The following is a 27,165-nucleotide window of genomic DNA, read 5'->3' on the forward strand; positions in this document are numbered from 1 at the left end:
TCCCCGAAAATCAAATCCCCTTGAGGTACACATTGTAATTCCCATCTTCCTGCATTATCCACCAAGTATATTCAAGTCCCTGAGCAAAAGCTATCCCACGAGTGGGTCTGCCTTTACCTGAAGCAGGAATAACCCAGACTGTCTCCCCAGCAAATTCTTTATGCACATCACAGGAACTTTATCCCCTCTACAATATGTAAAAGTTCTGACTGGGCTGGGCCAGCCCTATTGGCAGATCCCCCCGAGTGCTGACCAACCAGGTGGCTTTTGGTAAATGTGTATCCCAGTGTTTGAAAGTCAAACCACCCATTGCTCTCAGTGTAGTTTTTAACAGCCCATTGTATTGTTTGATTTTCCCAGAAATTGGTGCATGTTAGGGGATGTGATATACCCACTCAATGCCATGCTCTTTGGCCCAAGTGTCTATAAGGTTGCTCCAGAAATGAGTCCCATTGTCTGCCTCAGTTCTCTCTGGGGTGCCATGTCACCACAAACTGTGTTTCTCAAGGCCCAGGACAGTGTTCTGGGCAGTGGTGTGGGGCACAGCGTATATTTCCAGCCATCCGGTGGTTGCTTCCATCATGGTAAGCACATGGCACTTGCCTTGGCGGGTTGATGGGAGTGTCATACAGTCAATCTGCCAGGCCTCCACATATTTGTACTTCAGCCATTATTCTCCATACCTAAGGAGCTTTAACAGCTTGGCTTGCTTAACTCCAGCACATGTTTCACAGTCATGAATAACCTGAGCAATAGTGTTCATTGTTAAGTCCACCCCTCGATCACGAGCACACCTGTATGTCACATCTCTGCCCTGATGTCCTGAGGTGTCATGGGCCCACCAGGCCAAAAATAATTCATCCTTATGTTGCCAATCTAAGTCCATCTGAGCCACTTCAATCTTAGCAGCTTTATCCACCTGTTAGTTGTTCTGGCGTTCCTCAGAGGCTCGATTCTTCTGCAGCCCGGAAGTGACATCTTGTCACAGTGCAACAGCCCAGATGGGTTTATGTGGAACAGTGGTTAGCAGAACGTGGGCATATGAATTATGAAGGGCTGGGTAACATAAATTCTGGCTCACATGAAGGTCTGCTCAACCCAGGATTAGAGTTGAGTGAGACAGCCTTGAGCTCTCTGTGACACAGCTGAACCGGGGAAGCCTGGAGTCGAAAAAATGAAAATAGAACGCTGAAACAGGAGCTTGCTGGCCACAAGGAATGCACCGCTTATCACAAGGCATGCACCCTGCTGTTGCAGAGATATGTGTGTAAAATTTAGCTTAGCCAATAGCAATGTATAGACAGGTGCATGGACATGTGTATGTAGTCAATGAAAAATGCACTGCTGTCACGTGAACTATCGTATAAATTACATGAACTTGTGTAATAAATCGAACAAGAAGCTTAACTCATATTGAGATTGTCTTCTTGATTCGGGTTGCTCCTCTGACATTTGGCGCCCAAACAGGGACTCCAGGTTGGACTCAGACTTCTCCAAACTGTCCGGCCATTGCAGCAAAGGCACAGACGGGGGGAGCAGCGGAGATGACGGTGCAGGAAGTGTCTACTAGCAAAAGCGGTGAAACGGCTGCCAGCAAAAGCAGTGAAGCTCGGCTCCCAGCAAAAGTGGTGAAGCTCGGCTAGGAGTGACAGCTGATGTGGCCTGCACACCCACACCTGCATGGGTAAGACCACACTCTAAAATCCACCATGGACTGAGTGGTGGCACTCACACTTTTAGGACAGTTACTTGCTAAGCGAGAGGCTAGTGTGAGCACGAAAAAGCTCAGAGAGCTATGTCGGTGGGTGAAAGAGAAAGGACATCTTAAGGACCCACAGCTAATGTTCAGCATTGCTGAATGGAAGGAAACTGGGGACTCTTTGTGGGATGCTACCATAGGGGGGAATAAGCCCGCTAAAGACCTGGGGGTCACCTGGAGGGAGGTCATAAATCAGCTGCAGCAGATGGTGGCAGTGAAGAAGACGGCTATGGCAGCCACTAAGCTGTTGAGATCAGAAGGGCCCCCCCCCGTCTGTTACGCATGTTTTTGACCACCTATTGGCCGATACAGCCAAAGGCGTTATTATCCCTATTAAGGGCACGCCTGAAGAGGTGGCCAAGGAAAGTGACAAAGTTCTGCAGAAACCCTCACAGGTGGGGGAGAGGGAGACCCCTTCAGCCCCCCCTGAACCCCCAAGCCTCATGCAATGGGGGGGGGGGGGGGAAGCAGAGAGTGCAAACGCGGTCACCTCTGACCCAGAGGAAGGAGACCCCGAATCGAAATTGGAACCAGACCCAGAGTCTCCGGCAGAACCGGACTTGTACCCTCCCCGACTCAGACTCAGACGGTTTAGACAGTTCGGCTCATCTGTAGATGCAAACCGGCCTCAGTGATGGTCAACTGCGACAGCTGCTGAAGAAATTAGAAGCATTGGAGACAAAAGAAACCTCTGAACCCTCTGCCCCACCCTCCTACAATCCAGTAGTAAAGAAAGAGGAGTGGGAGGGGGGTGTTGGGCATGGGGTACGGGATTATGGTGATAACCCTTCTAAACATTGGCGTGGGATGATCAAAGATGCAATTGTTATGGGGGAATTTTTGGCTATGGATCCCTCGGGTGTTTAACACTCCACAGGGGGGAAAGGAGTGGGAGGCGTTGGATTTAAAGGTAGTAAAGGAGGCGCGTCAACCAGTAACATCCTACGGGTTAAAATCATCGTACACTCAGGCAATTACTGCACATATTTTTCTGCACATATCTTAGCACCATATGATATCCATATGATAGCTCAATTGTTGCTTACTCCCCACCTTCAGATATGGTTTAAAGTGGACACAGCAGAGGAATACGCTGGATACATGGCTACTGCCTTCACCGCTGCTGTTAAACCCCTTCTACAACAAGGTCAGGGTGATTGTGGGGGTACTAAAGGTATGAGATGTTATAATTGTGGACAGATGGGACATTTAAAAAAAAAAAAAAAGGAAAAGAAACAGTGTACTGTAAAGAAAATCAGTTCAGCAACCCACCCCCTCAGTGTGGTGTTACTGGTTTTGCAGACAAATGTATTAGATGTGACAAATTTGGCCACAAGACAGTTGAATGTCGTTCAAAAAGACACCCCCCCCCCCCCCCTCCGCTCCAGGGACCCAGCTGCTTAGCTTCCCTGCCTTCTAGTTCGTGACTGTCAGCCCCACTGTCCCAGCACTGGACCAACCAGGTGATGATGTGCTCCCCTGGATGATGGGTGAAATCTTTTCACGTATTCCGTAGCTCAGTCAAGGTCTGGGGTTGTAGAATCACAGAATCATAGAACAGTTAGGGTTGAAATGATCTTAAGATCACCTAGTTCCAACTCCCGTGCCATGGGAAGGGACATCTCACACTAAACCATGGGCACCCAAGGCTCTGTCCAACCTGGCCTTGAACACTGCCAGGGATGAAGCACTCACAACTTCTTTGGGCAACCCATTCCAGTACCTCACCACCCTCACAGTAAAGAATTTCTTCCTTATATTTAATCTAAACTTCCCCTGTTTAAGTTTTAACCTGTTACCCCTTGTTCTATCACTACAGTCCCTAATGAATAGTCTGTCCCCAGCATACTTATAAGCCCCCTTCAGACACTGGAGGTATCGGAGGTATGAGGTCTCCACGCAGCCTTCTCTTCTCCAGGCTGAACAGCCCCAACTTCCTTGGCCTATCCTCGTATGGGAAGTGCTCCAGTCTTGTGATCATCCTCATGGCCCTCCTCTGGACTTGTTCCAACAGTTCCATGTCCTTTTTATGTTATGTGAGGACACCAGAACTGCACACAATACTCCAAGTGAGGTCTCACAAGAGCAGAGTAGAGGGGCAGGATCACCTCCTTGATGACTTGATGATCTTGAAGGTCCTTTCCAACTTACTTGATTCTATTTCATGAAAAGCTGTAAGGATACGAAGTCTTTTGCTTTTATGGTGTAATGGCAAAGTTGTATCACTTTCTTCAGAATGTGATTAGGTTTAATGATCTGATTTCTACCAATCAGCAATCAATCAATTATAAAAACCTTCTGAATTCACTTCACTGAGGAATGTATTAAATGACTATTTGGATGTAAAATGCATGCTTTAACCTGACACTGATAGTTGAGCACTGACACAAACAAATACAACAAACCAGAAGCACATGTGTATTACAAGTTGTCATCCCGCTTCCTTAGTGCAGCAAATGATGCTTTAGAAACAGGAATTCCTTTATCACAAGGCTACCCCTAGCTGTTTAACTTCCACAGAAGAAGAAATTAATGGATAGAAAAGTAAAAAACAAAAAATCCCAAACAAACAAAATCCAAAAGAAGCAAACAAAATACTGTCCAAATGGACTCCTTAATATAGGATTAATTAGACCAGATTTGCTAGTGTTTGGAAAATATAGCGCCTAACACAGAAGTATGTTCTTGTGGTGTACTAGATGTATTTAAGAAAACATGCTCCTTGCCAGTCTGACACATATGCACACATTTCTGTGGTTCAAACACTCACTACCATTGTGATATTTTTTTTAGGAGTAGAAGAAGATTAGGTCAGAATTTCAGCATTATTTTAAAAGATCCAGAATTACAAATAAATTATAAAATTATAACTAGAATAATTGTGCTTACAAATGAAATTACAATAGTTTGACCCATCAGTATGACAACAGAAAAATCTGATGCAAATGGGAAAGCAAAGGGATTCTGGCTAGGTTACTTAGGAAGCCAGTGGAAGCAATACGATTACTTTTCTTGACTTCTTTTCCTATTATTATTCATCCCTAAGATTTACCAGTCATCTTTGTCATGTCCTATTTAAACTGTACAGAATATCTATCTGTTAAACGCTTCCAAGCAAAAATTTCTTTTTGTAGGCTCACACCATGGCTTGAAGGACTGAGCTTTGGCATGGCTGGAATGCTGACATGGCTGCAGCATAATTAGTAAATATTAATTTGTAAAGTGAAAATCTTTTAAGAAAAATATTCTAGAGACTTCAAGTTTTACAGAAGCAAATTATCAAAACCAACAATCTATTTTTGCATAATTACATTATTTCTGAAACTGACTCCTTGTAAATTATATTAATAGACTCTAATGAATAACACAGGGCATAAATATACTGTGCAGATAGAAACTTTCTTCCCTGTGGCACAGGCTAAACTTCTGCATTAATGTAATTAAATTATTACGTCTAAGTATGTGATTTCTGTTTAGGCATGGATACCTATGTACTCTTGAGAAAATTTAAACAAACTCAACAAAAATGATCTGTCTCAAACAAAGTGCAAGGAAGCTGTGCTACAAATTAATGTTTTCATAGAATCATGGATTGGTTGAAAAGCACCTTAAAGACCATTTAGTTACAACCCCTCTGCCATGGGCAGGGGCACCTTCCACTATACCACACTGCTCAAAGTTCTGTCCATCCTGGCCTTGAACTCTTTCAAAGTCAGGCCTTCGGAAGTCCAGGGCACTGAGCTCGCTGTGTGCCTTCCCCACTGCCCCACAGATCTTGAACTCCACCATTTCATGGTCACTGCAGCCAAGGCTGCCCTTGAGTTTCACCTTTCCCTCCTTAGTGAGAAGAAGGCCTAGCATAGCACCTCTCCTCATCAGCTCCTCTATTCCTGGGAGAAGGAATTTATCATCAACACATCCCAGGAACCTCCTGGATTGCTTATGCTCTGCTGTTCTGTGAATCCAACAGATAACAAGTTGATTGAAGCCTCCCATGAGGAGCAGGGTCTGTGAACATGAGGCTGCTCCTATCTGTGTATAAAGGTCCTCATCTGCTCGGTCTTCCTAGTTGGGTGGCCTGTAGCACACCCTGATTATAATGTCACCTGTCCCTGCACTTCCTATAATCCCAAACCATAAGATCCTGGTCAGCTCCTCAACCATTCCCAGACAGAGCCCTACATGCTCCAGCTGGTCACTGACACAAAAGGTGACACCCCCTCCTCACCTCCTGTCCCTGTACTTCCTGAAGAGCCTGTATCCTTCCATTCCAACACTCCAACGTAACACAGGAATCACTCAATCATGTCTCCATGCCAGCAAGACCATAGGCCTGCAGGTGTACACACACTTCTAACTCCTCTTGTTTATTCCCCATTCTACATGCATTTGCATACAGGCATTTAAGCTGGGTCCCCCAGTGAAGTGATTTACTGGCTGGAGTGGCTGGATTTCCTTTGTGACGCTCTTTACTCCTTGTGCTGTTTTTGCTTGGGTGACGGTTGAGATTTTTTAGCACAAAAATATTGTTCTGACAAACTAAATGACTGCAAAGATCTCTTAGGCTGTAATGACATATGAGGGGCTTTTCTCCTCTTGGAAACGGCACATACTAGTCTGTCTATGCAACAAAGTGCTGGAACATGATGTCTACCTTCAATACCACATGGCTAAATATTTTCTTAATATTTATACTGCAGACAAACACAGGCTACTCCAGACAAAGACATGTAGACAGTATAAAAGTGAGCTGTTTTTCCATCTGTAGTAATTGATAAAGTTATTTCAGAAAGCAAACCAAAGCCATTTAAAACTGGTATGTCATACAGCTAACACAGAAGATCATGTCATTTTTAGAACAGACCCTGACCACTCCTTCTGGAGATTACAGAATCCAGGTTTTTGCACAGTTACAGAATGATACACATTTTAGAAGATTTCATTTACAATTTACCTAGTTTTTACCTGCTTTTTTTTTCTTCATCCTGCCTTACAGAACACTCCTATTGAAATTACAAGAATATGCAATTCATATAAGCAACGTCAGAAGTTTACTGCCTACCAGTGTCCTGTTACAAATAATTAAACTTATACTTTGATACATATCATAAACACTAATGCTAAGCCATTATTTTTTCAATTACTGAAGCTATAAAGAAAAGATTAGGTCATTCTTTGCCAAGCAAAAAGACACAAAAACATGAGAAAAAATAATTTGTGGAAGCACATTTCTTTTTTGTTTCTGAACAAAATAACAGCTCAAGCACATGCTGAAACTAAGTAGCCTTTTACGTTGTTTGATGACTCCAGCTATGAGGATAAGGTCAGGCACGTAGTATATTTTTTTTTCTTTCCTGAAATCTTAAACTCCAAGGAAACAAACATGCATGAGTGATGGTAACATGCAATCAACTATTTTTTCTGAGGTCACTTTAATGGCTTCAGGTATTATTTTAATAGATATATTTGTCTACACAGCTATGTATCTCTATTTAAATATCTATACTTAAATGTGTTCCAGTATATTAACCTGCTTACTAAAGATGGATTTCTACGTATTTGTGCATATTTCTTTTCATTCTTTGGACAAATATAGAACATTTAGGACAATGAAACAGAAATGGGTGCTTCTGTACCAAATATCCTTCCTGACAGACAACTTTCACCTCTTAAACCAGAAGAATAAATCTTTTTAGCATGAGGAATACAACATAGCAAACAGCGTGCTGGTGCCCAGGACGTATAATACTACAATTTATCCCTGTTTTACCAAGCTACTCTGCAGCCTGACACTACAGGGTTTTAAACATGGTGATGAGTGCTCTAGCAGTCTAGAGCAGATTAAAACCTACAGTCTTGTTTCCATGTGCTCTTCAGAGTAAGAGAAAACAATCATTTTGTAAACTGAGTTGGATCTTGGCAAACTTTAACTCTGTAAATGAAGCTGCCACATTCTCCTGGCATGACTGGGGTTGTAAGGAAGGGTATTAAAGACCATAAAAATGTAATAATAACATGAAGGTCAGTAAAAAATTCCTCAAGCCTGTGACTAACCACAACATTTTTAATGTACACAGATGATGCTGTTTGTGAGAAACTGAACAGGAAACATGGCTGGGACTGCCATCTCATAGGTCTCTGGCACAGAAGTTTCTCACACAGGGATGCTCATAATGACAATAAAAAGTGAGAGACTGATCTGAAATCATACTCCACTGTCCATTGTCTCAAAGAGTGGTATGAGAAGCTAAGATTAAATTTCACCAATCCACTGCCTCAGAGATGGGTGGAAAGGGTTGATATAAGACTCCAGTATCCATTGCCTGGGAGAAGGGTGCGAAGAGCTGAAGTGGGATTCCCCCGTTTTCCTGTGGGACCACATGGCTTGAATGCATCTGATTTCATGGGTATGCTACTCAGCAATCAGTGGGTAACTACCAGTCTTTCACGTCTATTTAATAATTAAAAAAAAAAAAAAAAAAAAAAAAGATATCCTAGCACAATACTAAGTGTTTTAGGACAGAGTAACCTTAGCAGGACCTGCTACTAAATTTCAGTTACAGAAAATAATGGCATTAACTTGCTCCTTTTCATATTTAAGAAGAACAATAAAATCCTCAGCAGCATAACCATCCATTACCACCAGCAGCATCTGCATACAGTGCCCATCACAAGCAGACAGCATCCTGCCTGTGGTATTGACCTCCAGCTCCACAACCTTGGGATTCAGAATCGCTTCTTGCCGCTTTGGTTGCTGTCTGTGGGCTGGTGAGACCTGGGTCCTGCTGTTCCCTGCCCCCAGCCCATTGCCCTGGTACAGACAAAGCAACATGGTAGCCTGGAGAGAGCACAGGGTCCAGGACATGGTTCTTCCCTCCATAAACAGCATAATCCTCACAAAGCTGATCTGTCTTCTTGCCTTCAGAAAATGGAACATTTAGAAAGGAAAGGAATAAAGAAACCCAGCTCCGTACATCTTCAGTACTTCAGATTTGGAGGATTGCTGGGTTAAGGGTTGACTTGATCTTAAAGATCTTTTCCAACCTAACTGAATCTATGATTCTATGTCTTGGAAACTTTTCTCAGAAGCCTTTTGTGGTAATTTCCCTCAGGAAAAGGAGTGATAGACCAGGGAGTATCACAGCTTGGTCGCCATAGATACATGCACAGTATAAATACTGAGAAACCTGAGATAAAAGGAATCGATCGATTGATTGATCTACCACTCAGAGAAGGGCTTCCATCCAGTGCTTATTTGCTGCTGTTCAAAGGAACATTCACTCACACACGAAGTCCCCCCTGAGCTGAGGTTAATGTCAATGTGAGGAGCCATTTATAAAACAATTCACGTACTACACAGAGGAGTGAAAACAGGGCGTCAACAGGTGCTCTGCTGGCGTAGAGGTTTGTGTGGGCATTTTGGTGAGGCAGGGAGCAGCTGCACTGCCCTTGGGGCTGTGTCAGGGCAGCATCGGGGCGCACTCCCATAACTCACCTGTCACGCCGCCCCGAGGACCGCGCCACCCGCACCGCCTCGATTCCCCTCAGCTCAGCCCTCAGGCACTCTCTCCTCGAGGGCCTCAAACAAAGTCCCAGAGCAGACGCGCGGTCGAGCCCACAAGAGGATGGGCGCGGAGGGGGAGAGACCCCTCTACCCCCCCCGCCACGGTCGGTGGTGGTACGCTCCATTGAGCTGATTTCCCGCCTTCCGGTGGGTGTGTTGAGGTGGTTTGTAAGGAGGTGTCGTGTTTTGTCTGCGGGTTTTACCAACGCACTGAGGAGAAACAGGTGGTTCTTTGGCCCCGTGGTGCTTCTGAGGCTGTGCAAAGGTGTTACGTCTACCCAGCGCACTGCACTGTCTGTAGGCTGATTTCAGAAGTGGGAGAGGGAAAGGAGGTCGCCAGGGCTTCGTGGGCGCCGGCGGTGGGGTTTGCAGTGGTGCCACTGTTGGAGCTATCTGGGGAACCGGATGAGTCGATGGGTGGGGCCCACAAGTAGGTGCCACTTGGGTGGCAGTAACTTTGAGCTGTAAATGATATTTTAAGTGTGCCCAGGGTCTTTGAAGAGTAGTTGAAACGATGTTATAATCAACACAGATAACTGTCTTAAGGGTAGAGTCCAAAGACTACTAGAGTGCCTGTTATTGAGTAATTAAGATAGTTGATTGAGATATGCAGTTAAAAATTAGTGTTTACTAACATTCTTTTTATAAATACAGGTTTCACTGTTACATGACGTAAAAATGAAACCTTAAATTCCAAAATCAGGTAACCAGCTACACTACTTAAGAGAGGTTACTTGGAGAGCATGGGCAGCAAGTGGTTAAAGAAAGATTAAGTAAAATTGTCCATTTTATGACAGACAAAAGTACATTTTAAATCCTTGATTTTCCCCCTAGAGAGATACTATAGTTCAAAGCAGGGGTGGGAGGTTTAGAAAAATTTTCAAAAATATACACAGTAATTACATACACAAAAGTGATTCAATTTCCTGCTGGAAGATGAATATATTCAATATAGGACATTAACAGGACATTAATAAATTAATAAAGGCATTAATAGGACAACATATTGGGCTCTCCATCAGGGACTGTAGTGGTAAGACAAAGGGTAATGGGTTCAAACTTAAACAGGGGAGATTTAGGTTAGATATAAGAAGAAGCTCTTTACTGTAAGGGTGGTGAGGCGCTGGAACAGGTTGTTCAGAGAAGCTGTGGATGGATGTTCCATCCCTGGAAGTGTTGAAGGCCAGGTTGGATGGGGCTTGGGACCACTTGGTCTGGTGGAAGGTGTCCCTGTCTGTGGCAGGGGGATTGGAACTAGATAATCTTAAGGTCCTTTTCAGTTCAAACCATTGTATGATTCCATGATTTAGTGTTACAGTTCAACAGGAGTTTTCAACAATTGGCTCTGTTGCTTAAAGTTCTATCTTCAGAGGAAACAAGTGATGTCATGGAACTAGGAAATAGTAAAACAGCATGCAACATGGCAGCTGCCATCCTCTGTCAAAATTTAAAGGGTAAAAAAGCATGACAAAAAGGAATGGTGATTGACAGATCACATACTGACCCTAACCAGGAAAGGTTAGGGCTTGGCCTTTATAGTGTGAAGAATAGATTAGATAATTTATCAATTCATAGAATATTAAGATATGTAATTGTTTTGCAGAATTGAATGTACTGAGTATTTTAAAATACACTTTAACAAGTGATTATATAGTAATAAGAGAAGTCAGTAAGATTGCTAACTTTGTAAAAATCTCCCTAATTTAGCTTAGAAATGTGAGTTCTTGAATGTTACACACATTCTAAAATAATATTGATTTTAAAAAAGATAGCTTTATTTAATGAATTAGTTTTAATCACTCTGGGGAAACAGTGGATACAAAAGAAAAAATAGTGTTAAACACACAGAACTGATATCTTCATATTACTGCTTTGGTGAAAAAGTTATGTACACATGAAGACTTACAAATATTGAATGACTAAGAAAATGATTCAATTATGTAATTTTGGTTCCTGCTTAGTAATTGTTCATTTACAGATCCTCCTAACTTTACGTAAGTATTTCTGCCTGGAAACCCTTTCAGTTTCTGGGTAGTGCACGCTTTCTAACTTCTGCTCCATCTCTCACTGCTGTTTTTTCTTACTTGTAAAAAGGCAGTTCATACATTAACACATAAAAGTGATGATTTTATCTGGAATACATGGTTTGCCTGGCATTGTTTTGTTTTTTTTTTGCTTCATGGAGCCTGATGCTCAGACATAGTTTCAGTATTCTTAGAAGGATTCATACTGTGTCTTTCAGATCCATCTTACAAATACATGTTGAAGATTCTGTAAGTAGAATGTCTGCTAAAAATAGGGATTTATCTGGAAGATATGGGTGCTTTTCAAAAATTTTGTCTATTTACTCATAAGGTTTTTGTGCTGCAGTGTCTCATCCCTGGCATTAATGCAAACTGTTTCTAAGAAAACGTGTAAGTAATTTGAAACATGAGTAGTTAAGTATTAAAGAATCTACACAGACAAAAGATCCTGCATTAATGTGTGCCTGGTGAAATCTTATTGCTTAAGCAATATTTTTGAAGTTGATCAAACTTAACAAACTTTCATCTGTTGCCAACAAATTAGGCACAGTAGAGAGCAAGTAATTGTTTTTTGTTCATTTAAAGTGAGGGCAGGAAGACAAATCTGTTTTAACAGGGTATCTAAAGAGAAATTAGTCACATGTTTTAAAAGCATCCTATGTGCACACCACTGACATGTTTATGTAAAACTGCGTCCACGATGGAATTGGATTCAGGTTTATATTTAATTGCAGAAAAGAATTCCCAGTTCATCTGTATCATCTTACAGTTTGGTAGATGTTCCTTGCACTTTTTTACAATTCATTATATTTTCTAGAAATGCAAGATCTTAGGTTCAAGTTTAGCTACACATGCAAAAATCTTATTTTTAAAAAAATGTTAAAAGTTTTATGTTTGAAAGTTTTAGATTTTAAAAAATTGTTATTCTGATCACATTTGTACACATGAAATCTTTTGACGGCATGTGAATAAGAAGTGTATAAATTCACAGATCTTTTTTTCACGTATACAGTGATCACTGGTTGAGGGAAAAAAATGAGTCACAGACTTGAAGAACCTATGAAGCGAACCAGTGTGGTCAACCTTGATAAACTTTTAGATAACATCTCAGAGATAGAAAAGGTAAGCATAGAAGGCAAAAAATGTTGAAACTGCTAACTATAAATATTCTGTGGCACTCTAAAAAGCTTCTTGAGTGAAATTACTTCTAAGTGGTATCAGCTTATTCTTTTACCACAACGTCCTGTAATACTGTCTTCAGAGTGTTTGTGTTGACTGTATTTCAGTTATGAATGACTTCTGTGGTGTCAGAGAAGCCTTTGTTTCTGTGCTAGAATTGTAATGTGCAGAGGCCAATTCAGGCTTCTCATGAAAAACATGGAAGTGTCCCCTTGTCTCAGTAGCTGCTATTGGAGATAACAGTATTGTTATTGGACATAACAGATAACAGCTGGACTACTCTGTCAGAAGTTATTCTTTGTTCTTGAAAAATGTCACTGCCGTAGCAGGAATATCTGTTTTATTTATTCCCTATGCATTGAGCTATCTGTATTTTATATACATGCCAGTTCTGAAAAAGATTGACCCACTGAGGAAAATCAGTACTGTATTTCTTGTTAGACCCATGCTGGCCAGCTCTCTGCTGATTTCCTGATCAGTAAATCCATGCTAGAGATAACCCTTCCCCTCTACTCTGCCCTGGTGAGATCTCATCTGGAATATTGTGTCCAGTTCTGGGCCCCTCAGTTTAAGAAGGACAGGGACCTGCTGGAGAGAGTCCAGCGCAGGGCAACTAAGATGATTAAGGGAGTGGAGCATCTCCCTTATGAGGAAAGACTGAGGGAGCTAGGTCTCTATAGTTTGGAGAAGAGGAGATTGAGGGGTGACCTTATTAGTGTATATAAATATATAAAGGGGGAGTGTCACGAGGATGGAGCCAGGCTCTTCTCAGTGGCAAACAATGAAAGGACAAGGGGTAATGGGTACAAATTGGAGCACAAGAGGTTCCACTTAAACCTGAGAAGAAACTTCTTCTCAGTGAGGGTGACGGAACACTGGAACAGGCTGCCCAGGGAGGTTGTGGAATCTCCTTGTTTGGAGACATTCAAAACCCGCCTGGACACATTCCTGTGTAACCTTATCTAGGTGTTCCTGCTCCGGCAGGGGGATTGGACTAGATGATCTTTTGAGGTCCCTTCCAATCTCTAATATACTGTGTGATACTGTGACAAGGTGTAATATAAAATGGCTATCTGAAATAAATTCTGCATTTCTCATCGAAAAAATATACCAGTTCCTATTCACACCCATTACTTATGTTGATGCTCAGTTAAAGCACTGACAGCCTCATACGCAAAGCAGTAAAAAGAACCTTGCCAAGGACTGATCCAGCCTGAGGACTACCAAATTGAGAATAACTCAATTTATAACTAGTGATGTGAGTTGGCATTCTCAGTTCTAAAGAGTAAACTCTTACTAGCACAGGTTCTGAAGTCAAGCATCATTCTTCTCTATAACAGAATTTCCAGAATGGCCAGTGAAATGGGTTTGTGACTGCAAAACAGTTTGTGACTGTTGCAAAATTGTTAGATTTTGTATTAATGTAAAACTCAAGATTTAAAACTTTAAAGGTATTGTATCATTTGTATAAGTAGTATATTTTTTTTTCTAATTTTCTAGAAAATAACAGAAGTTAATGATGTAAATAACCTACTGGTTTTTAAGCTGGAAAAATGTAACAGATTGTTAACATTAAGCCAGTCAAAGGAAGAATCAGTAAGAGAAGGTAAGTTATTTTTTAAAAAACTGTATGTTTTTTGCATCTATTTAGGAAATTCCATTATTTTCAGCTATATAAAACACGAAAAAAACCACCAAAGATCTAAGATACTGTGTGAAAACCAGTAATACTTAATCCTGGTTCATGTAATAGAATCCATGTTGTTTGCATAAACCAGATAACCCACAAACATGCCTTGAAAACTGCATTAAAGTTACTAGTTTCCACATGATGTAATATCCATCCACTTAAAGAGATTTTTGAGTGCATGCAGTACCTATGCAGTAAAAACTTTCCTTCTGCATTATTTTTTCATCTTTTTTCTTTTGATTTTTTGCCTTTCCCATTCATGCAGGCCTCTTGAGCTTCTAGTGAACTTCCACAATTTACAAAGGCAGTATTTTTAAGCAAACTATCATCAGCAGTTTTACTTCAAATGCTAGTCTGTGAATTGGATTAATCCACAAGCAGCTCAAATGTCTGTGTAGAACAATACAGAGTCACAGAATCCCAAAGGTTGGAAGGGACCTCAAGAGATCATCTGGTCCAACCCCCCAGCAAGAGCAGGGTAACCTAGAGTACATCACACAGGAACTTGTCCAGGCGGGCCTTGAATATCTCCAATGTGGGAGACTCCACAACCCCCCTGGGCAACCTGTTCCAGTGCTCTGTCACTCTCATTTGGGAAAAATAAGGTCAGGACTGACGCTATCGTGCCTCCAGCTGAGCTGTTCTAATGGTATCAAGATGGCAAATGCTGTGTTTCACCTGGTCACCAGAAATGTTTTGCCCAGTGAGAAATGAGTCAGGTGCATTCTTGGATGCATAATTTGCTTCCCTCTGAAATGTTAAAGATTGCCTGCAATTGGAGATGGCATGTCAGGCTGGTGGGGCTGTTGCTCTGAGGTAACATAAAGAATTATGTTTCTTAGTAGCGTTTGTGATTTGGTTTGCTTAGGGACAATCCAATAGTCCACATTGCCTGGGAATATATTTTCCTTGCACCATGTTGACTGGTATATTGAAGGTTTAGTATTTCTGTCTGAATTCCATTCACATAAATTGGTTATGTAAGGACATTGGGTGTTGGTGGAATTTCAGTGTCTTCTGCCTATACAAATGTTTAGTCTCTACAGGACTAAAAAACTGGCCCAAGTGATTATACTTTTTATCTGTGTGAGATTTAATCTCTGAAGAGATCAGATTAAACAATGTGACAGCCCATTTTGTGCGTTTAATGTCACTGTCAAGAGTTTATCTTATTTCCAGTTATGAAGTGTAAGGAATTGTATATAGTCATGTAAGGCTGATTTCAGTTAAGCTGATATCACTGTTACAAGTTTATTCCACAGGCTGCACTGTGTTACTGTCAGCTTTAATGCGATCAGTTGGGGCTCTATTTTGCTTTGTATACCAGATGTCATTATGGTGCTAAATAGTAATGAATGGTAGTAACAGTATGTATTAATATTAAGAGAATTCATACTGTTCATAATGAAATAAGCATATGGCATTTATTGTTTCATAGGTGGAAATTATAAGCCTATACATCATAACAAAAATGATGTATAATCCTGCCAAATGACAGAGGATTTTTATTACTGTTATTCTAGAAGTATATCTTTTCAGATTAGTATTTGAAAAGATAAATAGTATCTAGTACTTAGCATACATTTGTGATTGCTTATTATTCTCTATAGAGTTGCTGAAAGAATCATCTTTTTGTAGAACTTTGGTCTCTGACAAATCAACTTGTTAAGTGTTAAGAAACAATAAAACAGAATAAAACTTACAAGTTTAAGAATAAAACTTAGTTTCATGCTAGAGTGAGGTTGCTAGTTGGTTTCACTTAGAGATGTAATGGGACTTAAATAATTTAGCATAATCAGAAATTAATTGGAAAACCTATTGAGTAAGTAAGTGAAGTTTGCTCATGATGCCAGTCAATTCCGTTACACCAAGAATCCGGTACACAATAATGAGTGTAAAAAGGGGATAGGAAAACCAGTAACAATGCATATGGGAGGTATTTTGTGCAGAGTGGTAGGCCCTAGTTGGCTACTTTTCAGGGAGGACATATTGGTGTGTTTCTAGGTAGTTCTCTGAAAATGTCAGTGGTCAAAGAAGCAAAAACAGTGATAGGCAAGCTTACGGGAGAAGTAGAGAAATGCATGTAATGTCCTTTTAAAATCTGTGATTTTCATGTGAAGTTCTGGTGTGGATGTTTCAAAATGGACTTGCCAGAACTAGAAAAGATAATAGAGAAGGTGGCAAGGTTTGCTATTGTCAAGGAGGAGCAGGGGATGGGCTACCAGGAACCAATCATGTAACAAAGCCCACAGAAGCGGGAACTTCACCAGCCGAGATTCACTCCCACTGTACCCACGCAGGCTTGGCCCAAGTGAGGGCTGTCAGGATCAGCCAAAAGTGCACATTACCAAACACGTATGTAGTGATGGAACAGGTCCAAGGTCAAGACAGGAGGCTGAGGCAGGATCAGCTTCAGAAATAGTAACGGGCCAGACACTGTCTGTAATGAGACAAGTTTGAAATCAAGCCAGGAAGTCACTCCCTAGGTCATGAGGAGGCTCTAGATCTACATGGTATCTAGATCGCTGCAGCACAGCTGTGCCATAGATCAAGGTAGGCCAAAGGCAAAAGCCTCAGCTTAAAAGTAGGTCCCAGGGGAAGGAGGGACAGCCCCTTCTGAGTCTTCTGACAGCTTTGTTCAAAAAGCTTTGTTCAAGGTCACCAGAGATACTCTAAGTTGACCTTGAGCCCAGCAGAACACCCAGAAGGTGGGGGGGGTGGAGTGCACTTGGGGTCCTCACAGGTTTGATCACAATTTGGGAACATCATTGAAGAAAGACTTAAATTGACTGGGTCCTTTTCAGCCTGAGGAGAAAGAGTAAAGCTGATATGACTTACGGCTATAAAATTATCAACATAAAGTGACTAAGAAATGAATAGTCACTGTTTAATAAGATAACTTGTTCATTGATTTAAAGCAAACAAAAAGAGGAACTTTTCCATATATTGCAAAATAAATTTGTTAAATCAATTCTACAGGAGATTGTGGATAACAGAAGAATAGATTAGTCCAAAAAGATTTTACAAAATTATTTATCAAAACTTAACATATTTGTTAAACATAATGGCAGTACCTCTCACTCAGGTCTCCCTCATTTTTTGTGAAACTGTCAGAATAGATTAAGGGTAATGTTTATCCAGGTTTTTTCCTTCTTTTCTGAAGTATCTTCTACTGGGTATTGTGAAGTGGGATAGTGAACGGGGTTGAACTTCAGTTTGATTCATTAGAGGCATTTGTTTCTCTATTAAGGACAAAAGACAATGCAGGACAGTCATTCAGAAACAGATCAAGAGGCTTCATTATTGACAAAAACAGAGAGGAGGGAGATTATACAATATAGATTTTTAAAAAGGGGGAAGGAAAAGGTGGACAACAAATCTTTTTTTTCAACAGAAACTCTATGGGTTTAAAGATAAAGATAGCAGAAAAGTGAAGGCGACAACTCAGGAAATCAGAGCAGCTGTGCTGACTGAAATAAGGATTGTGCAAGTAGGATGGATTGAAAATGCTGTAAAGTCAGGAGAGAGATTCCAGCATTGTAAATAGTAGTGCCTCACTTTGTTGAGGTAAGAGTGAAATGATTTGAGGAGTTAGTTACGCAGATACAACTGAAGAAAATGACCTCTGGATCTGTTTTGAAACACATGATTTGAAAAAAAATCTGAATGGCCAAAGTCCAAGAGAGAAGCATCAGAGCAATCGGCATGAAAAATTAATTAAAGTTTTAGTAGCAGGGATAGTCAAGAAAAAAATCTCAATAATATTGAAGTCACAGTGGTTGTAAAATTAGTACAGATGTAGACAGGAGGCAGAATTATTGCAATGCAAGGATTCTGGTCAATGAGGAAGAGAGATTGCAGAGCTGTTAGTAGCAGTAACAAAACAAAGTGAAAAGCAGGAACTTGAAACAGATAGATCATCCAGGAGGTATCCCCTTTTACTTCAGAAAGTAAAAGGTAAGTAAGAGGCACCAAAGGGGACAGAATGCATTTAGAAATTAGACAGTTATTGTGGCTGTTCTATTAGGTTAATGTGCTTACCAATAGGGCAAACATTTCAAGTATCGTGTCATGAAGTGTTTACGAGTTTGTATTTTTTAATTGCATTTATGAATGGTGATGAGAAAGCAGATATTCACAAAACATTTTGCGCAGGAAATTGCCATAATCTGCAGCAGATGCTGTCAGTGGAATCTTGAGATAAACAGTTCCCATTTTACGGGAGATCAGCAGTGACCATAATGTTAGAAGTATTTCACAAGGACATTATGGTTGGTGTAGTGATTATATAGTACATATTTATAAAACATTTTGGATTTGTGGAGGTTTTTTTCATTTTGAAATGGATAGAAATGGACTTTGCACCTTCATCAAATTCACCTGCAACATTGACCCTTCACAAGGGGTAATAGCATACTGTGTATTCAGAATCAGACCACTGCGATTCCTTGTAAAACTTTTCTGAAAGCCAAAGCACCGTGGGATTAAAAAACACTATTATTGATGCAGTTATAAAAGGATCCTCTGCAGAACTGGAGAAGCTATAAGGGGCCACATGGAGCACTGATACTTCCATTCTTACTCTGGCAACAGCTATTCTCCAGTTGTGTGAATTTGCGGGATAGGTAAACCGCTTCTTTTTAGAATATAAGGTTTATCAGTAAACCACAAAGCGCTTCACAGAACAGCTAAGGCAAAAAACATGAGAGACCACATAGTGATGAATGGTTTAGATAAACATGCTACTTACAGCAGAGGAGCAGAGTGAAGGGGCATTATGGCAAGAAAAGCTGTTTCATCTATCCTGAGGGGTTTGCGACTGCTAGTGGTGGTTGGGTTGAATTTTATGCTGCCTAGGAACTCTTTGTTACTATGAGAAACAGAAATAGTGCCTGGGAAAGTCTCCAACAAGTGTGAGAACCTGAGGACCCCATGATACCCCTGATTTCAGGAAGTTTCTCTCTGGAACTGTTTAAGGTAAGAGGGGACTGAGAATTCTGAAGGAAATGCAAAGGAAGAAAGAAAATTTCTAAATCTCAAGGGAGGGGGGAGAGTGAAATACTTGAACCAAAGAAAAGAAAAGATGAGCAACTGGGCAAATGTATACATGTTCACGAAGAACTGTCTCGAGGAGAAAAGACAACGCAGGAAGAATCGTGTCCCACCTGTTCCACCCAAGGAGACCTTCTGCTGTGCTTTTTGTAGCCGGATTTGCCTATCCCACATTGGCCTTCTTAGTCATCAGCGCGCTTGCAGTAAGCGTGGGTAAATGCCCTTCCCAAATCTTCGTTCGCGAAGTCAAGCCATGAATGATGAATACATGTTCTGAATGGTCATAAATGAGCCTTTGTGAGAGATTGATCCAAAATCAGACTCCAGTGTCCATTGTCTCAAAGATTGGTAGAAGCTGAGATAAGATTCTTCTTTCCATTGCCTCAAGGACTGGTGTGAGGAATTGAAATGGGACTCCACTGACCATTGTCTCAGGGATTGGTGGGAGGAGTTGAGATAAGACTCTTCCATCCATTGCCTGGGAGAAGGGTGTGAGGAGTTAAGATTCTTCCATTGCCTCAAGGATTGGTGTGAGGAATTGAAATGGGACTTCACCATCCGTTTCCTGAGGGATGAAGGGGAAAGATCTGGTAAGACTCTTCAGTCCCTTACCTTGAGGACTGGTGTGAGAAACTGCTGTCCATTATCCCAATTGCTGCAGACATGTGTGTGCAGACATCGCAGTTGAAGAGCTGGCTGCAAGACCAGGGAAACTGGTCCACCAACAATGTGTAATACGTGACATGAAGAGCAGAGGTACTCCCTCCAACTCTTTACAAGAGGGGAAAAGGACATCACCAAGAGACACATCACCAGGGAGCCACTGCCATGAGGATGACTCCAGAAGGACACCTACGTGAGGATGCTTTTTGCTGATGACTACTACAGACCCTGAGGGACACCCTCCATGAGACATCGCCATGAGGGCACTTCCATGAGACACAATCCACGGGGTACCTTCAAGGGGACTCCAGAAGGATGCCTCCACGAGGACAAACCACTGCAGACGGACTCTTGGGGGACGCTCTGGTCTAATACTACAAGACTACGAACCCTGAAGAACTCCCACCCCAAATGATGACAACAACAGATCCCCAGGACACCGCTGAATCTGTAGTGGTGACTATCTACCTCTCTCTTACCCTCTCTGCACCCCAAATTCTTACTTCATTTTCTACCTCTTTTCCAATCTGTCCTATCGCTATCCCCTTTATTACAGTAATTTCCCTCCTTTTTTACAATAACTGTCTTTTTGAAATGTGTAATAAACAAAGAGTCTGATTATGGTACTTGACCTTGTTTGCATCTTAATTTCACTATTGGGATCACGAACTGAAACAGGGTGCAGCACCGGGGTTTTTCTCCAGTTGGACCCTGACAGCTTGATGCGTTCTTTGTTAAACAAAGGTGAGATTCAGAACTCCAGTTTTTGTTTACAGTGAATCATTACAGATGGGCTTAAGACACACACAAGCCTGAATTTTTGTCTTCTGCCCCTAAACCTTTTCTCTGGTGACCGAATGGACTCTCGTGGTGCAGGCTACAATTCTGAACTGAAAACTACTGTAGTTTATGAAAAGAAACCAATCATATTATTGTCTATGAGTACTTAAGGTGTCTCTACTTAGCATCTTTAGGACTGCGTATTTCTTGACTTAGTGTCAATGGGCATGCTAACTGCCGCTTCCGCCTTCGATTAGGGGTTTTCCACAAACGCTTTTCGTTCCAGTGCAGGATCTGAGGACAGGCAATGTTTTTGTGCTGTTCGTGCTCCCTCTACTGGCTTCTTGCATGCATGGACCGGGAGAATACAGCTGACTAACATTGCTGCATGAAAAGTGAAATTGATGCAAGAATAGACTAAGGGTCAAAAAGATTGAGTGAAAAACTGGACCTCTGAGCTGGGATCTCAGTTCGTCTTCCTGACTCCATTATTTGTAATCTAATCTTTATGATCTACAATTTGCGACAAAGCTTTGGTTTCATGAGACAAACAGCTGTTATTTAGCATAATCTTTCTGTTGCGGAAACTAATAGTCCCTTAAATGCAGTGGTACTCCGGAAATAAAAAGGTTTTAAGAGTAAAGCAAGAATAAGTAAGCAACCTCAAGTTTAGTGTCCCCAGTCTTCCCAGTCTTTGAATGTTTTGCTACTTTACTGATAAGTTTACAAGGAACAAACATAAGGGATGAAACCAGTATTTAATGAAAACCAGATGTTTTATTACAGGCAGCCAGTATGGTTTTCAAGTACTAAAAATACAATTAAAAATAAAATTAATTAAATACACAAGTATTTAAACTGTTAAGTTGCATGCATGTGCACACAGACATAATTATTTTCTTTGAAATGAGATAATGGGGTTATAGTAGCATATTCTGAATTTATCCAAGCTTATGTTTACCCAGAAGATGAAGTTAGTATGGTCTAAAAAGGGAGTGAGAAACTGGAATAAGTGGATGGTGCTGGTCTTGTGAAAAAGAATCCTGGCAAAAACACTAGCAGGAAAGTAAGCCTCAGTTTCATTAATTACATTAAGTTGCTGGAATGCTGATATGGAAGACCTTCATTATTGCCCAGAAAACAGTAACATTTCTGTTTTCTGGCTAGAAGCAAAAATGTAATAGCTTTATGAAAGTGTTCATATTGCTTGACATAATTGTTTTTAATCTCTTGGAAAGCTAAAATTAAGCAGTAACCATGTAATAATAATCTTAGTTATTTCTGTAGTCAGGAGAAAGACCTAGACTAATATTTAATCAAGACAATTATAAAATGTTTTATAAAGAAAATATAAAATTAAAATTTTGAAGTAATTTAAAAATAGTGAATTTCTACTTTCTTTTAGAATGTGCTACTCTACAGAATGTTGTGAAGGGTTTAACACAAACCATTGAAAAACTGTGTAACGTGAAAGGTAAAAGCAAAAATGTTTCTACATGTATATTGTACCGTAATTTTGAATGAGCAGGCATTTAATTTTTTTAATTTTATATTTACTGTTCTTTTTCAGAGAGAGAAACTCACAGACAGTCAAGCAGAAAGGAGGGAAAAATTACCTAAAATCAATCTTGTGCAGACTTTAGTGGTCTGTGGTGCTTAATGAATGTCTGTTGCTATTATCCTACTTAGAATCCACGTGTAAAAGAAGTTCTGCCTCAGTGCAGGGTTTTTAATCAATAGCTGGACTTTAAATTTACTTCAGCATAGCACAGGCAGTTTTACAAAAAGTGAGATGTTATCATTCAGCTGTTGGGCTGTAGTGTATTGAAATGGTTATGCATAATTTTTATCAATTGGTTAAACTATTAATTTTCTTGTTAAAGAAGAAAATGGAGACTATGTAGTTCTGTAAATGATGGTTAATATGTCTACACAAAAAGTTTCTTAAAGGTGTCAAAAAATTGATTTACTTATTCTGCTTTCCTGCTAATAATACTGTCAAAATGTACTTCCTAGTGTATCATATAATTTTTTATTTACATAGATGAGAATGATAGACTAAAGGGTACCATTCACATCTTGGAAGAGAAATTAAAGACTTGTGAACAGGTACGTCACAAGTGATGGTTCTTTATGTAGAGGCATATTAGTTCATGTCCGTGTTAGCAGTTTATATACCTTTATATTCTTGAGTTTGTTACTGATACCATTATTTTTGCACTTTTTCTAACATCATGTGTAAAAAGAGAAGAGTTGTTCTCATGAAATATCAATATGAGAATGTGTTAGACGGACTAAGAGGTCAGAACTCCTAAGAGCTGAAAATTCTGGCCCAATCTAAATTGCACTTTTTTTTTTTCCCTGTATTTAGCTTCAAATTCAACTAAATTAATTCAAAACTTTAATCCCTTGAGTAAGACTATATTTTCATGTGGAACTAAGGTTTTGATATTCACAATGCCTGCTGTACTGCCAGAGAATCAAGAACTGTCTGAATTTTGACTATAGTTTCTTTTGGAGTAAATGCTACAAAGATAATAGGTCTGTACTTTTTATCTGTACGTCATAATAAATTCCATATGTCATCCCTCTACTTTTTATCTATGCCATTCATTTTTGGAAAGGACATAACACCAGCAGTGGTAATCACTATTTGTGTTAGTTCTCTGTGCTAAGATTGCAGATCTGTCACCTCTATAGGATTAGGAATCCCACTGCTGATTTTCTTTCCCTGTGTTTGTACTAACCATAAGTTAAAATTAAATTTTTATACAAATAGAGGTGTCATCTTGACAGCTTGAGAATAAAATAAGTAACACCTTCTGGCAGACATGAGAAAACTATGATTCTGTGCATTATACAGATGTATGGCATGGCGAAACTTCCTACTGTTGTCCTGAAGGCACTTACTTGACTATGTCCACATACACTACTACCACTGATCAGTAACTGCCTTTCTGAGTGTTTCTGGGCATTGCTCTGGTGAGTGGCTACCTACCTTACCAGAAGGCTCTGACAAAAGTTTTGGAGTAAGTACTTCTACACTGCCAGCTACTGCCAGTTCCTTGATAATTCTGGAGTAGTAGTTGGAGCAAACTTAACAATAGGCATGCTCAAACTCTTCTACTTGAGTATCAGTGCCATCAGCATCACTGCTGCTGATATCACTGACTTTTGGACTGCTGCCAGTAGGAAGTTGTGAAATCCTTGGGATAAGCAATACTGAGAAAATTCATACTTTAAATATGTTTTTTTTGTTGTACAATCTTACAGGCAAATACCCACAAATACAAAACTGTATCACTTCCGTAACAGCAGCACTATATCAGATCCTTGGGGAAAGGAATGTTACTTCTCCATTTGCTTGTTCTCCTAAAGAGTACAATTTCTGATTTTATATTAACTGATAGATGCTGTACAATGAAGTGTGCTATATTTTTTGCTTGTGGACTTCAGTCAGATTGCGTAAGAAGTAATTGGGCATTTTGAATTTACTAGATGGAGGATAAAGCGCATACTGAATTACAGAGTATTGAATATTTCACATGAACGCTGTGCTTCACAGAAGACTGAGAGCACAGAAAACTCAATATTTTTATGAAGCCTTTTGCATTCACAGGAATATAAAGGTCAGATTGAGAAACTTATGAAGGAAATTAAAACCAAAGAGGAAGACCACAAATCAGAAGTAATGAAGCTGAATTGCGATATGATGAAAAAAAGTAAGCTCTCTGAGGACTGAATGCTATGGCATTAGGTAAAATATGTTGTAACCTGTAGGAGCGACACCGTCATCTAGGAAAAGTACAAGTTCTGCTTCATTGTGGAAATATAAAGCTAAAGATGGGTAGTGTTTAACTGAATTTTATCTTAGTTCAAGAGCAGACAGTGGCAATGAGGCATTGGTACAGCAACACAGGATGAGCAGAAATTCCCGAACAGGTAGAACAGACAATGGGAATTTGGACCTAAAAATCTGAAGGAATTAAAGTTTGTTTTAATTTGAACTATTGCTTTGAACTATTAGTTAGACTGCTGTTAGGGTGTTCCAGCTATGCTCAGGAAAGTATAAGCATATGAGCAAATGAGCTATGCTCATTTTCACAAATAAATAATACTGCAACAAGAGAAAAATCATTTCAATATTTATTTTTCCCATTACTGACAACAGCCTTGAAGAAGCTCATCCAAGTAGCTGAAAAAAGGCAAACTCTTTGTAAAATATGATACTTCCTCAAAGAGACTTCATCTTAATGAGATAGGATGGGGGGGGTTCTTATGTTCTTTGCTTGAATTAAATTGTTTTCCTGTGAAATGTGGATCTGCTATTAATTAAATTTTGTAGTATTTGGGAAATCATGTCATTTTTCAATCTAAACGTCTTCTGTAATCATCATATTTGATGTTACTGTGTTACTAGTTGAAGCAAAAGAAAGGGAGTATAAAGAAGAAAGAGAAAAAAAAGACCTGGAAACACAAGAGATAACTAGACAGCTGAGAATTCAAAACGAAGAGAAGCAGAAAGAAATCATTAAACTGCAGATAGAGGTACACATCACAAAGCTGAGTTAAGATCAGCTGGGCTTTGGGTAAACCTAGAAGAGACTGTGTTGTGAAAAATAGTAATTAGTACTTAACAAAGTAATATGATGGTATCTGGGAAGTTTCAAAAAAGATTGTCTTTACAAAGCTCAGTGGCATGTGCTCCCTTCCATAATAGTATCTGAGTTGCTTCTGCTCAGGAATGGAGTTCTACCTGCTATAGGGGGAGAGTGAAGTTTGCAGTTTTCTTGTGTTAAAACATTTTGACAATTTTGCTAGCTTTTGAGCTGTACAAAAAATGTTTTGCTTATTTTTATTCTTTTTAACTTCTGGAAGCTGGAAAGATATCTTTTTATATAAACTTCCAGGAGCTTAAAGACTTCTAATCCTGTGATTTGAGTCACAGAATTCAACACATATTACATGGCTCAGATTTTAAGCCACTGTCATTACAGAAACAACTAAGGAGATACTTCAAAACTTTTGCATATCAAAAAATAAATAAGGTGTTGAAGTGTTTGGGCTGAGTTTTCCTTAGGACATGAGGGAAAGATGATGGTTCCAGAGGTTTTTAGCATCCTTTGTATTTTCTCCTGCAGACATGCATGGTGGACACCTCAAATATTTTAGTGATCATTTTGCTTGTCTAAATGTATTTAGTTTGTATTGTATCTGTACTATTCACTTTTTACAATATTTTGAGGTATTTTTAAAGAAACATAACTTGTAATTGCATTCTTCTTTTAAATAAATTGAATTAGCTTCATTGTCCTCATAAGAAATAGTAGATAAGCTTTCATATACAAAATCCAATTTTTAAAAATGAAAATTGTATTTATATTATGTATTTATATTATTTTACTTTTTTTCCCCCATATTTAATGTTTTGCTTTTTCTTGATTCTTTCAGTTCAATGCTAAATTGGCAACAGTTCAGGGTAGAAAAAGATCATTTTGGGAATCTTCTGCGTTTCCACAAAGTATCTATAGAAGAGTACGTATTTTTAAGTGTCTATATTCTGCAGATAGTAAACACTGTTAGAGAGTGTTTGAAACAGCAGCTCCTTGTGGTTTTACTGTGTCTCTTCTGCAACAAAACTTTGGAGACTGGGGAGCTGGCGGTTTGTGCAGTTTCATGTCCATCTTCCTCTCTACATTCCCTCCCACCTCTAGACAGCTGGTTTCCTGTCTCTGCACCAATGTTGATAAAGCTCAACATCAAAAGCCCGTACATGAAGTGGATTCAGTAAAGAATTGTTAACCTGGAAACTTCAGACAGGAGTAACATAAATTACTGTGCTTTAAATTATATATGTGCATTATTGGTTTTGCAGGCTTGGGACATTGGGATGTCACAAAAAATAGGATTTTGGGGAAGTCAGCTTTGTAGTTTTGTGACACAAAATAGTTAGAAAAATATTCTCACTAGAATATTTCTCATTAGTAACAGCGTATTGTGTTGGTACGTAATTATGTGTGATGTTTAACATGAAGCCTTTGCTTGCATTTCTACAGAAGCTGCAGAATTTCCAGGAGGAGAAAAACCAAGAACTTGAACGTCTCAGAAACACCATAAAAGAATTAGAGAAACGTCTTCTTAAAGAGCAAGAGCAGCACTTCAAACAGAGGCAATTCTGAGTAAATGACATGACGTATTTCATTACTACATAGAAGTAGGCTCAGTGTATTTCAAAATGTTTACATAAAAGTAAAAACAAGATATGAAGAAATGCTGAGTATTATTTTTATTGAAAAGACTCTTGTCAAATATTCCAAAACCATGCATTCTGTGTATATTCAGGGCTACTTTCTTGCTCATCAGCATTCACAATAAGAAGATTCAGGTTTCAAAGGAGTAATAATTTTCCTATTAAACCATCATTAATTATCATGTACACTTTCAGAGCAGTTTT

General features: G+C 39.7%; 1 protein-coding gene across 3 annotated transcripts; it reads left to right on the forward strand.

Annotated features, from left to right (window-relative positions):
- Nucleotides 1-11,574: 11,574 nt before the first annotated feature.
- Nucleotides 11,575-26,919, forward strand: CCDC152 (coiled-coil domain containing 152). Of its 3 annotated transcripts, XM_061352196.1 has the most exons (9): nucleotides 11,575-11,596; nucleotides 12,360-12,469; nucleotides 14,027-14,132; nucleotides 22,117-22,185; nucleotides 22,756-22,820; nucleotides 24,331-24,433; nucleotides 25,132-25,259; nucleotides 26,163-26,246; nucleotides 26,768-26,919. In XM_061352196.1, the coding sequence occupies exons 2-9, from the start codon at nucleotides 12,383-12,385 to the stop codon at nucleotides 26,888-26,890; spliced, it is 765 nt and encodes a 254-aa protein (XP_061208180.1). In that variant the 5' UTR covers nucleotides 11,575-11,596; nucleotides 12,360-12,382; the 3' UTR covers nucleotides 26,891-26,919. The 3 variants fall into 3 exon arrangements, with proteins under 3 accessions (XP_061208180.1, XP_061208179.1, XP_061208182.1); XM_061352195.1 differs by lacking the exon at nucleotides 11,575-11,596 and having other exon boundaries at nucleotides 12,250-12,469; XM_061352198.1 differs by lacking the exons at nucleotides 11,575-11,596; nucleotides 26,163-26,246 and having other exon boundaries at nucleotides 12,250-12,469.
- Nucleotides 26,920-27,165: the final 246 nt, after the last annotated feature.

The sequence above is a fragment of the Neopsephotus bourkii genome, unplaced genomic scaffold, assembly GCF_033783945.1.
Source record: "Neopsephotus bourkii isolate Nb327-2 ecotype Australia unplaced genomic scaffold, CSIRO-AGI_Nbou_v1 NB_631, whole genome shotgun sequence".
In the NCBI taxonomy this organism is placed as follows: domain Eukaryota; kingdom Metazoa; phylum Chordata; class Aves; order Psittaciformes; family Psittacidae; genus Neopsephotus; species Neopsephotus bourkii.

Bases quoted from the DNA above. Each gene is read 5' to 3' on its own strand.
- CCDC152 (XM_061352196.1), top strand. From the start codon at position 12,383: ATGAGTCACAGACTTGAAGAACCTATGAAGCGAACCAGTGTGGTCAAC. The intron at 22,186-22,755 runs GTAAAAGCAAAA...TTATTTACATAG, and splicing joins AAAACTGTGTAACGTGAAAG to ATGAGAATGATAGACTAAAG. The intron at 26,247-26,767 runs GTACGTATTTTT...GCATTTCTACAG, and splicing joins CACAAAGTATCTATAGAAGA to AAGCTGCAGAATTTCCAGGA.